At 43.3% G+C, this 17,296-nt stretch overlaps 1 protein-coding gene and 1 long non-coding RNA gene across 2 annotated transcripts in view; both read right to left on the bottom strand.

Annotated features, from left to right (window-relative positions):
- The window catches only part of LOC124051169 (hemicentin-1-like), a 150,680-nt gene that overhangs the window by 126,790 nt on the left and 6,594 nt on the right, over window positions 1-17,296 (bottom strand). The window contains exons 10-12 of the mRNA XM_046374206.1: window positions 6,694-7,050; window positions 6,347-6,571; window positions 5,903-6,235 (exon numbers count right to left, since the gene is read on the bottom strand). Coding sequence (XP_046230162.1) covers window positions 5,903-6,235; window positions 6,347-6,571; window positions 6,694-7,050 — 915 coding nt within the window. The remainder of the gene's footprint in view (window positions 1-5,902; window positions 6,236-6,346; window positions 6,572-6,693; window positions 7,051-17,296) is intronic.
- Window positions 11,544-12,184, bottom strand: LOC124051378. Its single transcript, XR_006841822.1, has 3 exons — window positions 12,149-12,184; window positions 12,016-12,071; window positions 11,544-11,939 (listed from the first exon to the last, which is right to left on the bottom strand). It is a non-coding gene; the product is annotated as an uncharacterized LOC124051378 (long non-coding RNA).

The following is a 17,296-nucleotide window of genomic DNA, read 5'->3' as shown; positions in this document are numbered from 1 at the left end:
TTCAGCTCCGAGTCTTATTCCTTAACGCCAGGAGAGAAGGAATAAAAACATGTCGGTTCAGTTCCTTATTTTCCACAGTGAGAGGTTGAGGATGAGGCAGAATCTTCAGCTGTAAGCCAAATAAAAAGCATTTTAACTTTAGAAAGGTGTGGGGAAAGCAGGTTTTACAGGGTTCACGTGAATGTTGTTGTGTCGTGTGTGAGGATCCAAACAGAAGCTCCATGTGTAAGACAGGATTTGAAAGAAGGTGTTATTTAAAACACCAAAACATTTCAGTTCAGGTGAACTTGATTTATTGTTTTGTATAAAGTACACATTTCAAAGATGTCAAAATAAATGACTTTAAAGGCATTCTGCTCTGATGACCAGAGAAGGTCTGTCTGCTCGTGTTTCCAACATGGTTCAGCCAACCACATGACGAGTTCCTCCATGACGCTTCCAGTAAATTAAATTGCTTTGAGGAGTTCCTGACATCAGGAGCTGTGCAGAGTCACGTCGCCGTAAACCTCCTCCCCATGTCGGAGCCACGACCCCGGACTTGGACTTGCATTCACACACACACACACAGAGTCAGATGTCAGTGTGGTCAGGGATTTGGTCTTCTCGTCTTCTGTCCTCCACCCTGCTCACCGTCCTTCTTGTTCCTCCTCCGTCTTTCACGCACACTTTAATGCTGTCATGGTCTCTTGTCTCTTGTCTCGGCCTTGCTGGTGCGGTGTGTGTTTGAAGCGGCACTTGTCGCCATAGAAACAGCCCGTGGTCCGCCAGTAGAAGCACTTGTCTCCGTCTATGGGCGCACACCGTCTGGACCTGCACGAACAGAACCAGCGGGGGAAGATCCTGCATCAGGCTCACACACAGGATCATAACAGGAGGCAGACGAGCGAGCACTGAGTGTCCACTGCTGGGATGAAGGGATTACAGCTGGAAAAGTGGATTTGATCCTTACACTCGTGCAAATGTACAGAATGGAGGAGAAACAGCATTTCTTTATTTATTTTAGTTTAAAAAAGCCATTCAGGGGTTAAAATATTCTCCTTCTGTCCTTCTGTTTTGAGCCCCCTCGTGTTTCCGCAGCCTTTCTACAGCGGAGACTCTTTAACCAAGACTTAATGCTGGGCTCTAAACCCTAAACAACTTAAAGATGTAAAAAAGTCAAACCGGCGTGACGTCGTGCAGGACCAGTCTGAGTTATGGACACGCGTTATGAGCGAGCTGCTCGGTACCCTGCGGCAGCTGAGCCCTGCTGCGTTCCTGCAGCGTTGGAGCTGAGGCTCGTGTTGGTCCTCTGTATGGGGGGCAGAGTCCGCTGGATCCAGCGGTCTGGATACCTCATCACCAGCTTGCTGCTCCCCAGCTCCACCCCCTGGACAGAAGCAGACGGTGCAGTTAATCGAGCGAGCCGCGTGTCACCGCGCGGCTTTCAGTGCCAGGGAAACACTGTGGGATTATTGTTTGTTATAGTGTGTAACTTTGTTAAGTGAGGGAAAAACACACACTGGACTACTAACAAAAATAATTAATAATTTGTGGATTTTTAGAGTCTGGATACTCTGGATTTTATTCAGAGGGAGCATTACGGGTTTTCTTGATGGACAAATGGTAAAGAGGGAAAGAAGTCAGACCAAACCAACTGTTTTACATTCTATTTGTGTTTATTGTTTACAAATACTAATTTTCTTGTTTAGTTTAGGTAGTTTGAAGCTGAAATCCAAAGCGCTCTGCACTCTGTCGCCCTCTGCTGCAGTGAGAGGGAAGTGAAGCGACGCTCAGACTACAGAGTTGCTGTTGAAGCTTTTCATTTCAGTCACAAATGCAATACACATAAGTTACAGCTGGCAAAGTGTGATAGTGCTGGACTAATGTTTGGTTTGTAAATGAAGTATTGATGAATACGTATTTATTGTGCTCAACATGTCTGTTTTGAGCCGACTTGGTTCACATTGGTTTTCTCTGCGAGGGCAGGCGTGATGTGACGGGGCAATCAGGATTTCTTAAAGGCAGTTTATTTCATTAACCTTCAAACAGCATATTTGGACATATAATATACATAATATATGATAGTAAGAATGAAGTTTTCATTGTACTCCAATGAAACTCTTGTACTTCACGCTGCAGTGATGCTGTTCAGGCTGACACGTCGGTATAATCATGAAGAGACTCCAGCTGACGGGGAGACAACAAGATGAGGTTCATTAATGGAATCTGGATCTAATTTGAGCAAAGTTGTTTCCTTAAATTCTTCTTTGGTACGACGAACATCTGCAGTGAATGTGGCTGTAAAATGTGTGAAGGCAAACACACATTAAGGTGGTTTGTATGAAGGAGGACGTCGCTGATCATGTTAAATCTAAGTTGTCTTTAAGACATCATATATTAACAAGAAAAGGAACTGAATTTATAAGTCAACAAATTAAAACCCTTTAGTCAAGCAAGTTCTGTCACTGTGGCCCAACGTCTCACCTCCACAGCCTCGATGGCTTCATTCGGTTCAGTGGTGGAGCTCTGAGTTTTCTTTTTCCTGCAGTGAATCCAAAAACAAACCGACAAGGAAAAGTTTGAATCAAAAACTCCAAAAGTCACCGTTCAAAGTAAAGGATCAGTAATGGAAATGAGTTTCACCTCATACACAGGACAAACAGAAGCAGAGAAATCAGCATCACAGCCGTCAAAGCCAACCTGATGATATTCATTATCACTATTGATTTGTCTGGAAATGAAGACAGACAGGAATGAGACCTCAGAGGGGATTGAAACATCAGTCACTTTGTCAGGTAAAACAGTCAGATAATCACAAAACTCACCTGCCACAGTCAGATGTAAGGTGTTCCTATGACTTCCTCTTATGTTCTGGGCTTCACAGGAATAATTCCCACTGTGTTCAGCTCTGAAGTCAGTGATGGTGAAGTTCTGTCCTGATGCTTTTGGTGAGTCTTCATTCTCCTTGTACCAGGTGTAATTAGCTGCTGGGTTAGCATCACTGCTGCAGCTCAGAGTCACTGAACTGCCCTCCACTATCTCAGCAGAGGGACTCACTGACACAGAGGGAAGCTTTGGACCATCTGGAGAAGAAGATATTGAGAACAAAGAGGACAGAAAGGCAAGTCATTAATCACAGCACAGCCTGGGCAGCTTTTCTTGTACAGTTCTCTTACAAGTGTATGGTCACATGACCACTTTTGTCCATGGTTTCCTAGAAAGAAAAGATGGCTCCACTTCTCCAAGAGCACAAATCGACTCACTAATCCCTTCTTGTAAATCTATTGTTGGCCTATAGGTTTGGTGAGAGTTTGGCCTTGTGTTGTTTGTGCGAGTCTGATTGCTGGATCAACCAGAGAATCCAACTGTCTCTCTTCTATTTCCCTGTACGTTCATGAAGCACATTTCAGTGCATTGACTTTGTTGCATGAAAAATGTGATTCTCTTACTGTTCAAACACACTATAAGAGAAGAACGAACTTTTGATACTCACACTGGACATTTAGAAATACGGACTTAGAGCCCAACTCTCCGAACTGATTCCCAGCTTTGCAGAAGTAGTTCCCTCTGTCCTCTGAGCTGATGGAGCTGAAGCCATAGGAGCCTGATGATCCCTGCATCAGTTTTTGGTTCTCCTTGTACCAGGTGTATTCAGCTGCTGGGTTAGCATCACTGCTGCAGCTCAGAGTCACTGAACTGCCCTCCACTATCTCAGCAGAGGGACTCACTGACACAGAGGGAAGCTTTGGACCATCTGGAGGAGAACACATGAACACATTTAACTTCTGATTTCACTTTGTATGTTGACAGCTGAGGTCCACATCAGAAAGGAGGACTCAAGACTCAAAATGTCCAACAGCTGTCCAATAGAGCTGAAGACAGGAGAGCAAGAAAATGACGATACAGAAACAGAATATCAGAATTTCTATGATGATTTGTACTTTTTTGTGAATTTTTTGTGATCCAAAGAAGTTATAAAGTCTAATGTTGTTTTGTAAATTTACTGAAACTTAAAGTTTACAGTCAAGGCAGCAGATAAAAGATTTTTATCCAACGTGTCTACAATCTCATGAGGCAGTGATTTAGTTTTCCTCCAATTCTGCACAATGAACCACCAAACACCACTGAGTTCCATGTAGTTAAGGTCCAGTACAAAAGGTTAAAGGCTCCTCCAGACGGTGTGTTAGTGGAAGACTGGAAGTAAACTCACACACTGGAGGAGAGCGGAAGGCCTCATATCCTTCTACAGCACAGGAAAAGCTGTCTGCAGGACCAGAGGACACTGAATAAAGACGAGATGTTTGTCCCTCAATCTTCTGTCCACTCTTGTACCAGATGTAGTGAAGACGTTTAGGTCGAGGACATCTGCTGTGACACTTCAGCTCTGCTGAGTTAGAAGACTGGGAGACCCCTGATCTGCTCACCTTCACCTGGACATCTAAATGTGTTAATACAGAACAGAAGTCTTCATTTTAGACTCAACTGTCAACAAGCACACACACACACACACACACACACTCAGACGTAAGTGGGAATAAATATTCAGATGAAAATGTTACCTGTGACAGACAAAGTGACTCCAGGTGAACCAGTAAATCTCTCATTATGTTGGCTTAATTTGAACCTGAACTTGTACTCAGCTGAGTCGCTCTCTCTCAGGTCACTGATTCTCAGAATGGAGCGTCCTCCACCTTCATCAAGGACCTGAACACGATGCTGAGAGTCCAGCTGTGAGGGACTCTGCCACTGGAGACTACGTCCAGAACTGAACCACAATTTAGATGTAACAGGATAAACGTGACTGTAGTAACTGTTGTAAGTGCAAGAAATGTCCACTGATGAGCCTTTGACAGCACAGATGCGTCTGTCAGCGTACGTCACTTTGTTGCAGGATTGACCACGAACACCTGAAAGATAAAACAATTGTGTGAACAGTCACAATGAGGGTCTCCATATTAAAACACATGGAGTCATAAGGGTCCACTAGTGTGTTAGTGAAGACTTTATAGGACACTCACACACTGGAGGAGAGGGGGAATCCTCATGTCCTGCTACAGCACAGGAATAACTGTCTGCATCACCAAAGTATCCTGAATAAGAAGAAGATGTTTCTTTCTGAATTTTCTCTCCATTTTTGTACCAGACGTAGGAAGGACGAGCAGGTAGACGACAACTGCTGTGACACGTCAGCTCAGCCCAGGTAGGATATGAATATGTTGTCACCTGCACCTGCAGATCTGGATCTGTGAAGAAGAAACAGGAGAGTTAGTTTAGACAAAACTGTGAACACACACAACACATTTATATCACTGTTTTCACATGATGATCGATCATTACTGACATGTTCTGTGACTTTAAATGTCCTGTGTGTCAAAAAGGAGCAGCGAGGCTGACATAGAGAGCTGAACCCCGATGCAGAGTCAAAAGGGCAGGCAGGCAGAGGTCCAGAACAACATTCTTTTATTTTTGAGAAAAGAAACTCAAAGCAGGCACACACTTACTGTGGCAAGGATCAACAAAAAGTACAAAAAGCTGTGGGAAAAAATCCTGGTGAGACGAGACAAAGACAATCCTGGCATGACAAACAATTCCTGACAAGAAGACAAAACAACAACCTGGCAAAGACTGACGGGGAAGACGAGGACTAAAGAGACAACATAACAAGAGACAAGAGAAACACATTAAGGGAGGAGAAAGCAAAGAAGATAAACCAAAGCAAAGTTACATGAAAACAGACACACAGAGGAAGTGACACTTTCAAAATAAAACAGGACATGACAAACACCTGGAACATAACACATGGAAACAAAGACACACATGAAACATGACACCTGGATCAAAAATCAACAGACAAAACATAAGCAAAAGTTACACGGCGTGACACTGTGTTGGTGTGTTTACATCACTTTGAGTTCATCAGTACCTGTGACAGTCAGAGTTGTAGCAGGTAAACTCCTCCCCCATTCAAAGCTTCCTGCTGTGAATGTGAAGCGATACTCAGCTGAGTCGCTCTCTCTCAGGTCACTGATTCTCAGAGTGGAGCGTCCTCCACCTTCATCAAGGACCTGAACACGATGCTGAGAGTCCAGCTGTGAGGGACTCTGCCACTGGAGACTACGTCCAGGACTGAACCACAATTTAGACCTGATGTATCTGTAACTGTTGTAAGTGCAAGAAATGTCCACTGATGAGCCTTTGACAGCACAGATGCGTCTGTCAGCGTACGTCACTTTGTTGCAGGATTGACCACGAACACCTGAAAGATAAAACAATTGTGTGAACAGTCACAATGAGGGTCTCCATATTAAAACACATGGAGTCATAAGGGTCCACTAGTGTGTTAGTGAAGACTTTATAGGACACTCACACACTGGAGGAGAGGGGGAATCCTCATGTCCTGCTACAGCACAGGAATAACTGTCTGCATCATCAAAGTATCCTGAATAAGAAGAAGATGTTTGTGTCTCAATTTTCTCTCCATTTTTGTACCAGACGAAGGAAGGACGAGCAGGTAGACGACAACTGCTGTGACACGTCAGCTCAGCCCGGGAAGAAGATGAAGATGTTGTCACCTGCACCTGCAGATCTGGATCTGTGAAGAAGAAACAGGAGAGTTAGTTTAGACAAAACTGTGAACACACACAACACATTTATATCACTGTTTTCTAGATGTTGAATATTTGGAAATAATTAACATAAGAATGAAAATGTCACCTGTGACAGACAAAGTGACTCCAGGTGAACCAGAATATCTGCCACCAGGTTGGTTTGTTATGAACCTGAACTTGTACTCAGCTGAGTCGCTCTCTCTCAGGTCTGTGATTCTCAGAGTGCAGTCGTTGTCACCACACTGAACATCCACACGACCTGAATACTGTGGGTCTGTTGTCAGATCCAAAGGTCCATTTCCATTCAGTCGAGCAAACCAGAATGTTCTCTCAACGGTGGTGTTCAGGCCATTCATACTGGATGGGTATGTGTAGGTGCATCTCATGTCCACTGTTGATCCTCTTAAGGCACAGATCTCAGTAGGAGTGTAAGTCACTGCCCAGCCATCCTGACCCTGTACCACTGTAACACAGAGCACATCAGGAGTCACAATCAAAATGAGGAACTTCAGTTAACTTCCTGTTTGATTTTCTGACTCCTGTTACAAATAATGTTTGATGACTTTTTGGATGTTATTCCTGAATGAAACCAGAGGGACCACAAAGAGACAGAAGTCCAAACACAAAGTGTTTGCTCACTTCTACACAGTCAGTGCAGAGGAAGAGTGGAAGATGTACACATGCTTCCTACACTTCATCTCTGTGTGCACTGAGGCAGGACATCATCCAGTCTGAAGGTGCAGTCAAGTCAACAGGAATGTATTGGACCTGTGACCTTTAATGTGCTTTACTGACCAGGATAAGAGGACAAATATTCATTATGAGAGAGTCTGTGTTTGTCTTGGTTAGTTCTCTCTCTGTTCACTCTGTGCTCAGGCTGCTGCTGACTGACGTGTGAAGACTAAAAAAGAAAAGCAGAACACTGAGGTGTGAAAGTCTGTTTTCAGCAGCAAACTTTGACACAAAAAGAAAAGGTGAAACAACCGTCAGCTCTGAGGGTGGAAACATCACACTGAGGTCAGACAGCACAACATGAACTAGCAGGGTTTGGTGCAGACGTATGATAATATGAGAGCCGTTCAGTCAGTATGTGGCGACTTCACTGTGAGACCAACATCCCTCCAAAAAACTTCACTGTCATAAAAGAAGCTGCAGAGAGAAACTAATCGTCCTCCACGAGAGCTGCAGCTTCTACAAGCAGGGTCGGCTTTAGAGCAAATGAAACAGGCTGAGGAGGAAACAGTTAGGAATAAAAGCCACAATATTCTCACTTCACAGCATGTCAAAGTGTTTAGCACACAGCTACTTTATGCAAAAGACAACAGCAACACATGTTGGCCAACACAGCAGAACATCTTCCTGATATTCATTACAACTGACACAAAATCAAACAGAAATGATCCAAAGTGTTTCTGGGAAGTTTTCCCTTCACACAACTCTGATCCACTGATTTCCACATGTGAGCTTCAGCCCACATGTTGCCACATTCCCCTCTTTGAATGCAGTGAATGTAACTGTAGATATACAGTACCTGACACAGAGAGGAGGAAGACAACAAATCCACTGGCTGCTGCACTTAAACTCATAGCTGCTGCTCTCATCTCTCTGTGAGGCTTCACACACAATAAAACATGTCAGCAGATGAAATAATAAGTACACAGGAGGTCCACAGTATCAGTCACATCAATAAATAATTCTACTTACTCTGAAGAAGGTCGTCGTCCTTAAAGACGTCTTTCCTCTACGGTCAGTAAGCAGAAGGCAGATGTGAGGCTGTTGAGCGGCTTCGTTTCCTTCCTCTTTAGATTATTAACATACATGACGAGCCAAGTGCCAGTAAACGCCCACTTCACAACAAAGCTGCGCTGTGTTACAAACTCTAAAGGTGTTAGTTTCTGTTAACAAAACATGAACATGTGACACACATCAGCAAGAGGACTGGGAGGATCCGGCATGGACACACAATGCTGATATAATGATGTTAATCAGAAGACGTTTTAATGACTTTGGGCTGTTTAGGTGCTTCAGTTGGACAAACTGAGTGCAGAGATGTCCAACATATAAACTGGGATTAAAATAAAGACAGGAAATGAATCACATGTAATTTGTACTTTGTCATTTGGGTGGACTGAGCCTTTAAAGCAGACAGTGGAGGGAGCACTCAGAGTGATGAAGCCTGACTGTGACACACAAACTTCACCACTAGAGGGCAGTGTAACATCACAGATACTGAATCAGGACTTTGATCCTGGAGCTGTCCAAGGTCCTCCATGTCTTTCATGCAGCAGTGGGGACAGACAGTCAGTCACCTTTTATGATTTGTCATTTTCTACATTTCTTTTCCTCTCTGTGTGTTTTCTGCTGGGTTGCAGACATTGACTGAAGTTGTAACAGTTACTGTTAGAGTTTCACATGTTGTCTTTCATAAATAAACTTGCTGAGGTCCAAGAGATCCTGAAGACTCTGCGTTGTGTCCAACTGCAGTTACAGACCTTTAAAACAGTACAGTTCATTACTTTTCTGTTTGATTTTCTTCTTCATTTTTTAATTGACTGACAATTTTCTGGTTGTTTTTATGGGTGAAACTTTCCTTCACTCGTTTGTCATTCTTAAGATCCTCACAAAGGACACACACACACACACACACACACACACACACAGGATGTGTTCAGCTGCTAAACAGAAGCCAAGTCTCACCTGCATATTGAAGACACATGCAGTCATGGCACAGTGCAATACCCACATTGTTCCACCAGATGGCGCCATATTAGTGAGGAGCGTTCAGTGAACTCACACACTCCACTCTGTTCACCTAAACAGAGACAGACATGACAAAGAGACAGACAGTTTGATGCTTCACACAGACAGACTGAAACAAAAACACATGAGTGGATAAACTCCTGGTGCCGTTTGTATCAGGGATCAGATTAACTGACTGAGACTGCAGCTGTTATTGTGCTGTGACCAGTTAAAGCAGACTGCTGTGGCTGTAGTGTGTTTAGTGAGTCAATAAAGGAGCCCACCTGACATTTAACCAGTGATTCTAGGAGTTTTGGTGAGACAGGCACTTTAGATATTGGACAGTAGCTGTTAAGATTCCAGATATCACCACTTACTGTAGTGCTGCTCCACGAAGCAGGAATAATGTCTGTTACAAACATTTTGTGCCCAGTATGGACAGATTAGGGGGATGCTTAGACAAAGAAGATACAGGCCAAGATTATCTGCACCAGCAGTTTGGCAGATTTTAATCTACAGAGAGCTTCTGATACCTCTGATGTGGAGTCAACAGGAGCTGAGACAGTTTGGACTCCATCTGGTGGACAGATGGGGGATCTGGAACCACATCAAATTAAAGACCAGGGGCCCGTTTCATGAAGCAGGTTATGTGGAAACTCTGAGTGTGTTAAGCCTGAAATCAGCGAAACCCTGAGTTAAGCGTTTCAATAAGCGAGGTAAGTTAACCCTGAGATCGGGGTAAGTTCAGGAGTAAGTTAAGCCCGTTTCATAAAGCGAGCTAACTCACACTCAGAGTCTGTTACCGCGGTAACTTAGTCTGTGAACATAACCTGGTCGGGAGCAGGTTTTATCCCAGAAAGCCCGACTTTGTCTCTGACTCCTCCCCTTTACGGAACATAAGCCTGAACCGTTTCCTTATTCACTGAGTCTCCGTCGAACCTGCTAAGTTTACGGAAATCGAGTGTGTGTTTCTGGAGGAGCCTGTAGACGAAGAAGCAATACTGATTCACAGAGAAATGTGATTGTGTCGGGCGAGGATTTTCCGAGCACGTCTGGGTAATTTTTCATCCTGTCCCGACTTTTTATATGAGCCTTATCGTTTTTCGTTACAGTCACTGCAATACATCCACAACCAGGTTTTTGGTCTGGTTTTTCCTGGCCACAAGCCTGTGAGAGCCATCAAATGGGATTGCGGGTAAATAATTTCAAATGAATAATAATTTTTCTGTTAACATGTTGCTGTGACCTCTGGGAGAAAAGACTTGAATGTCTTTTAGGATTTCCAAATGTGATTGGCTGCACTGATGGCGCTCACATTCCTATCACTGCTCCTTCACAAAATGAATATCATGTGAACAGGAAGTCCTCCCACAGCATTAATGTGCAGGTACACACATTGACTACTACCTTTAAATGTCAGAGCACAAACATTTCAACTAACCTGTCTCATTTTCTGTACTGTTAAAATCATTTGTGATGCAGCTCACATCATCACAAATGTGGAAGCCAAGTGGCCTGGGTCTGAGCAGGACTCCTGTATATATCGAGGGTCTACTCTGAGCAACAGACTGGACTGTGGCAAGTGGCCTGAAACACTGCACTGGTGGCTGTTTGTCACTGTGAAGATCTTTGTCTGATTAGTGTGTTAAAAATATCTGTACTAAATAAATGTGACTTTACTTGCAGGAGAGATTGAAGGCTTCCTTCTGGGTGACAGGAGTTACCCCTGCCAACCCACACTCATAACTCCTTACCCAGACCCTCAACCAGGCCCCCAGCAGCACTTCAATGTGGCTCACTGCAGGACCAGAGCCAGGCTAGAGATGACTGTAGGCCTGCTGAAAGCCCGTTTCCAGTGCTTACGTCATCTCAGAGTAACCCCTGAGAGAGCCTGTGACATAAGTGTGGCATGTGTTATCCTCCATAATATTGTGACTATTAGAGGAGAGCAACACTCTGCCCTACAAACAGAAGACCATGAGGAGGACCCCATCCACCTCCCAGAAAACCAGGATGGAAGAGCAATCAGAGATCTCATATGCAATAATCATTTTCCAGGTTAAATCAATAAAAGCACGACCACATAGAGTAAATGACCACACTGTCACACATTCATTTAATTTAGTCTTCCTTATATCCTACAGACAGAGAGAGACAAAGAGAACATTTCTCTGTTAGTTTTTCATATTGTTCCAATAATAAATTAAATTTACCTGTGACTGCACACCCACCTCTAACTTGTATTTAAGTATCTGGATTTGATCTGGTGGTCCAAGTACACCATTTCCTTATCTGTTTTAATCTGTTTAAGGAGATGGATTCTGTATAACTGGTAACTGGAAATCCATAAGAATGACATTAAGTCATATTGTTCTGCATGTACAATTGTACAGAATTAAACTGTGTTGTTTACTGAAACTCTCACTGTGTTCATTGGTGCTGCAGAGTTTGATGGATCCTCTTCATGCTGTCCAGTTACGCTCTGTTAAAACAGGATAATATGTCAATATGAATCCATACAAGAATGTCACATGTACATGTAAAGCTGATCTAATATGATACCTCTGTAGGCCTTTCTGTGACAGCAGACACAGTGTCTTCATCTTCATTATCCTTTGAAGACAAGCATTTTATTCTGTGAACTTTATACCACTACTGGTTATGAGTTTTGGTGTGTTGAGTTACTTACAACAGGCTGGAGTTGGGCTACATGAGGCTCCAACAGGTGGAGACGTCCCTCAGAGTCTACTGGATTCAAGAACAAACGTCCTGTCTCTAAAAGAGGCTTCATAAAAAACGTTATAGAGGTGTGGGCTTCTTACATGTTATGAAGACACTTGTGTCCTGGGGGCTGACTGGCTCAGATGAGCTGCCTGCTGGGATTCCCTCAGCCACTGGCCTTCCAGTAGTTTGGCTCAGGGCCATCTCCTCTGCCTCTGTTAGAGGTGGTGGTGCAGGTCCTCCACCCGTTTTAGGGGCCTCTGTCCTCTTTCTGTTGGCCAGGCAGGAGTCAAATGTTAACTTCACCACATTAATTAATGAAACATTACAGAGAACAGAATGTGTGGAAACATCATGCGGGGATGAAAGAGTTGTACAGTTTTAAATCATTTAAATACATTTAAATAGTTTGACATGTCAAATGTTAGCAAAGCGAGATACAACCAGACATGTTATGTTTCCACCTCACCTGATTGAATTATATTGTTGTATTTCACACGTTTTTCACCCCCTGGGTTGCACCTACATGAACAGAGGGTCAATACCATTTTCTACATGCAATATTGTGTGAGTGATTAAACCCAAAACTTACGCATTGACTCGAGCTGATTTGTTCCCACGCGTTTTGTCTTTCTTTGGCCGCTGCTGTCGTGTTACTTTTTTTTCGGAATATATCTTCATATTCGCCGTACGCCTCCATCAGAATTTCCTGCTCCGCAGGTGTAAAATATGTTCTGCGCTTTCTTTCCCCTCCGGCCTCCGTGATGAATCAGTGAATCGGGGCTCCATTGATGAGGGCTTTTTTATAGTCACGGTGCACGAGCTTGAGTCAACATACTCAGAGTTAACATACTCAGAGTCAACACACTCAGAGTTAACATACTCAGAGTCAACATACTCAGAGTCAACATACTCAGAGTCAACACACTCAGAGTCAACATACTCAGAGTCAACACACTCAGAGTCAACATACTCAGAGTCAACATATTCAGAGTCAACATACTCAGAGTCAACATACTCAGAGAGTCGACAAAATTAATGCGAATCCGCTTTGTTGAAACAGGAAACTCAGAGTTTTTCACCTCAGGGTTTGTTAACTCAGAGTTAACATTCATACTCAGAGTTTGTTGAACCTGCTTCATGAAACGGACCCCTGCTCTCATTACTCGCACCTTGTCTTGATAATTAAGAAACTTAATCATAAGAGTACGCGGATGTCCGCTCGGGTCTTGTCGGTCGGGCAGTCTGTGAGCACGTTCAATAACAACGGGGTTCGGAAATGTGTCCGGTCCGAAGATTTGGGGCAGCCAGGTTTGAAGGAATGCGAGTTCCCCACTTTCACTGTAAACAGTATTAGCAGGGCACAGAAGTCCAACAACAAAACACCACTCGGGTTCAGATGGGGGAGGCCGTTCCTCCCAGTGTCAGTCCTCCAGTAGAACTATGGAGATCCCAGTCGGAGCAGCTTCCAGCATCCCTCCCACAGACTCCAAGAAAGCCAGCTACTCTGCACTGATGTTTGGCCCATAGGCTGAGACAACAGTGAGAGACCTATCCCCGACCCGAAGGCGCAGGGGAAACGACCCTCTCGTTCAACACATGGCGGTTGAGCTGGGGACCTGTTTCGGTATAAACAGTAGAGACAATAGATACAGTACCATTAGATAAGATTGTAGCAGTTTTTTTCTACTGAAAAACCTTTCTGTCAGTATTTCTGGCATTACATGCCAGTTTACAGGATTTGATGCCATTTTGGTTTCACACATCAATTCAGATTCAGATTCTCTCTGTCTCTCTCACAACTCAACTGGTCAAGGCAGATAGCTGCCCACATTGTGCTGGGGTCTGCTCTGAGGTTTCTGCCTTCTAAAAGGCAGTTTTTCCTCACCACTGTTGCCAAGTGCTTGCTCATGGGGGTTTTGTCTGGTCTCTCTGAAAATCAAATTAAAGAGTTTGGTCTAGACCGGCTCTAATTGGAAAGTGTAATGAGACAACTGTTGTTGTGATTTGGTGCTACATAAATGAATTGAATTGAACTGAACTGAATTAAATTCATCAAATATTCAGTTTAATGTAAACCTGCTGCACAGCTGAATCTACTTCCTCAAGTTACCTCAGAGTGACACCTGTGTGTGTGTCACAAAGTACAAGCCAAGTATTTTCTGCAAATTCAATACATGTGCAGTTATGGTACAGTGCACTGCCTACATTGTTCCACCAGATGGCGCCAAATTAGTGGAAGAGTGTTCAGTGAGCTCTGAAGAAGAACATGAGTATTTTCATCTCAGGAAAACTCTGTCTGCAGGATTAAAGTATACTGAACAAAGAATACATGTTTGTCCCCAAATGTTCTGTCCATTCTTGAACCAAATGCAGAATATGTGACTGATGAACACAAGTCTTCATTTTAGAGTCAACTGTCAACATACTCAATAAAAATCAAGTCTAATTTGTGTGGACACCACAAAATAATTCAGTCTCAAATCAAATAAAAGTCAGTAAAACACAAATGAGCATAAACTCCCTGAGCTTCTTATATGATTTGTTCACAGGTTAAACATGATGCACATTTCCATCATTTCAATCAGTTCAAAAATATAAAAGTGCTGTTTTCTGTGTTGCTCTGGATTACTCACTGCAAGTGTGAATGTCTGTGTGTGTGTGTGTGTGTGTGTGTGTGTGTGTGTGTGTGTGTGTGTGTGTGGTGCATGTGTGTTAATGTACCAGCCAAACTGTATTTTGTGGTCTCAGCAGCGTGCAGTAACAAAACTGCTGAAAAAACAACAAATAAACTGGACCAGATGAGGAAACAAAAGGCTTCACACTGGACGTTCAGCACATATACTTGGAAATAAAGGCCTGTCTTCAAATCTCTAAGTTAATGTGGTACATACAGTCTGACTGATGCTCTGAGCTGCTGCATACACAACGTGGACCAATGGCGTATTTCTCTTGCTTTTGGGATTTCTCCTGATGCTCATGATGGCCAGTCTGACTGTTACTTCACACGTCTGCTGCATGTTGAGACCCTGAAAGCTGCCTTCACCCCACAGGGCCAAAGAGATGTGGTGAAACTAATGAATATCAGCTAAGACTTTATTGAGGGATGAGTTCACATGTTACAGTAGAACAAAAGAAGGTTAAAATATCAGGAAACAGAAAAAAGATCTGGTTGAAAGAAACAAATACAAAATAAAGGAAATAAGAAAGATGACATTAAAAAGCTAAATAGAACGCTTTACATTATCCTGGACTATAAGAGAATTGTGCAGGTATTTGTGCAAAGAAAAGAATTAAAATAAAAAAAAAAGTAAATATAAATTCAGAAATCCTAGATGATCATCATTTGTGCACAACATAGGCTGAATAAATGTCAGATTACACACAGAATTCCTCCTACTGACCATCAGCTGTCTAAAATACATGCCAGTTGTTTGTGATGCCTGTAACTGAGGTGGTTTGTCCTGTGAACACTTTGTTCGTGTATTTAGTCTTACCTGAACTGACAAATTTGGGGTCTCCTCACCAACAGGAACACTGAAGTGATGTAAGCCAGCCAGTGGTTGGCATAGCAACGCCATGTGTCTGTCTGTCTTTTGTTGCACTTTGAAGGCTGCTGCACAAGCTTTAAATGACAGCTAAAGTTTAACACAAGGTTTTTAAAAAGGCAGCTGAAGTGTAACTCTTATGAAGAAACACGGGAACATCAGAGTAGAAATGCGATGCCTGTTGAGATCATCTGCTTTTGCTGACTGTGCAGTACAAAGCAGCTGGATCCTGTCCAGTTTGCTGACCTCTGGTTCTGAGGAGGGAAAAGATAAAAGAGATAAGAACATTTCCATCATAACTTAACAGTAACAATAAGAAAAACAATGAATGCATTTCAAAGTCTTGTCATTGTAAGAGCTGCTCACCTCGGGGCAGTACTGCCACTGTTAAATCTGACAGCAGCGTACTCACTGACTTCCTGCTGCTCCATGTGTCTGGGAAGCCCAGCTGGACTGTGGTTGGAGTAGAGTGGAGTAGGATCTGCCCGGTTGTTGGAGAAGTGGATGCTGGCGTACTGAAGTTCACCCTGCTCCTCCTGATCAGGCAGACATGAACAAAAGTACTTTCAGTGTGACAAACTAATTTCTGTAAACGTCAAAAGAGCAACATGAAGTCCTTCACAGTCTGATGAGTTTTCTAGAAGCTCTAAAAGACAGCGACTCAGCAGTCTGAATGAACAGGAAGCAGTTTAAGTTGTCTTTTCTTTTACAATAATATACATAACTGTTCTCACCTGTTCCCTGTTGTCTGGTCTCTCTTCAGCCTCAGAAGATTCATTGGACGTCCTCTTCTTTCTGCTCAGGAGAATTAATTAAAACATAAATGACTGAATGTTTCACTTCTGACTGTCAGTGATTTGACCTTCAGTGATTCAGAGCTGCTCACCTGATCCACAGGTAGACAGAGAGGGATATGACAGCCAGGAGAACCACAGGGATTGTTCCAGCAGCTGCTAACATACCTGATGCTGAGAAACAGTGATCAAGAAAACAGACAGTTAATTAGGCTGTTACAACATGACTGGAGTCACAGAAGGTTAAGAAGCTTCTCAAAGTGCGTCACCACTTCATTAACAACATCCCCATGCTGAGGTAATCATGCTGATGCCACATGATGTCTTATGTAGCTGAATGTGGACAACCGACCTGCCACAACAGTCAGATGTAAGGTGTTCCTATGACTTCCTCTTATGTTCTGGGCTTCACAGGAATAATTCCCACTGTGTTCAGCTCTGAAGTCAGTGATGGTGAACTTCTGTCCTGATGCTTTTGGTGAGTCTTCATTCTCCTTGTACCAGGTGTAATTAGCTGCTGGGTTAGCATCACTGCTGCAGCTCAGAGTCACTGAACTGCCCTCCACTATCTCAGCAGAGGGACTCACTGACACAGAGGGAAGCTTTGGACCATCTGGAGGAGATAAATGATTTGATTTGACTCAAATTGTTGCTTTGTGTGTCAGCATTTTAGACTGAATGTGGTCTGACAAATGGATGTGAGACGTTGGAGTGAATGTGAAGCAAGCAGAGCTGAAGAAAGTGGACCTAAACAGTAAAACTTCTCGTTCTGCTTCTTCTCCTGCAAAGGCTGAACACATTCAGGATGTTTGTTGTTTTTAAACAAACTGTTTCACTCACGTTTCACATCCACAGAGATGGACTCAGACGTCGTCCTCCTCAGCTCGTTCTCAGCTGTACAGTAATA

This window comes from Scatophagus argus, chromosome 2, assembly GCF_020382885.2.
Source record: "Scatophagus argus isolate fScaArg1 chromosome 2, fScaArg1.pri, whole genome shotgun sequence".
In the NCBI taxonomy this organism is placed as follows: Eukaryota; Metazoa; Chordata; class Actinopteri; family Scatophagidae; genus Scatophagus; species Scatophagus argus.
Note: the sequence above shows the minus strand (reverse complement) of the source record. Positions and strands in the feature narration are given on the sequence as shown.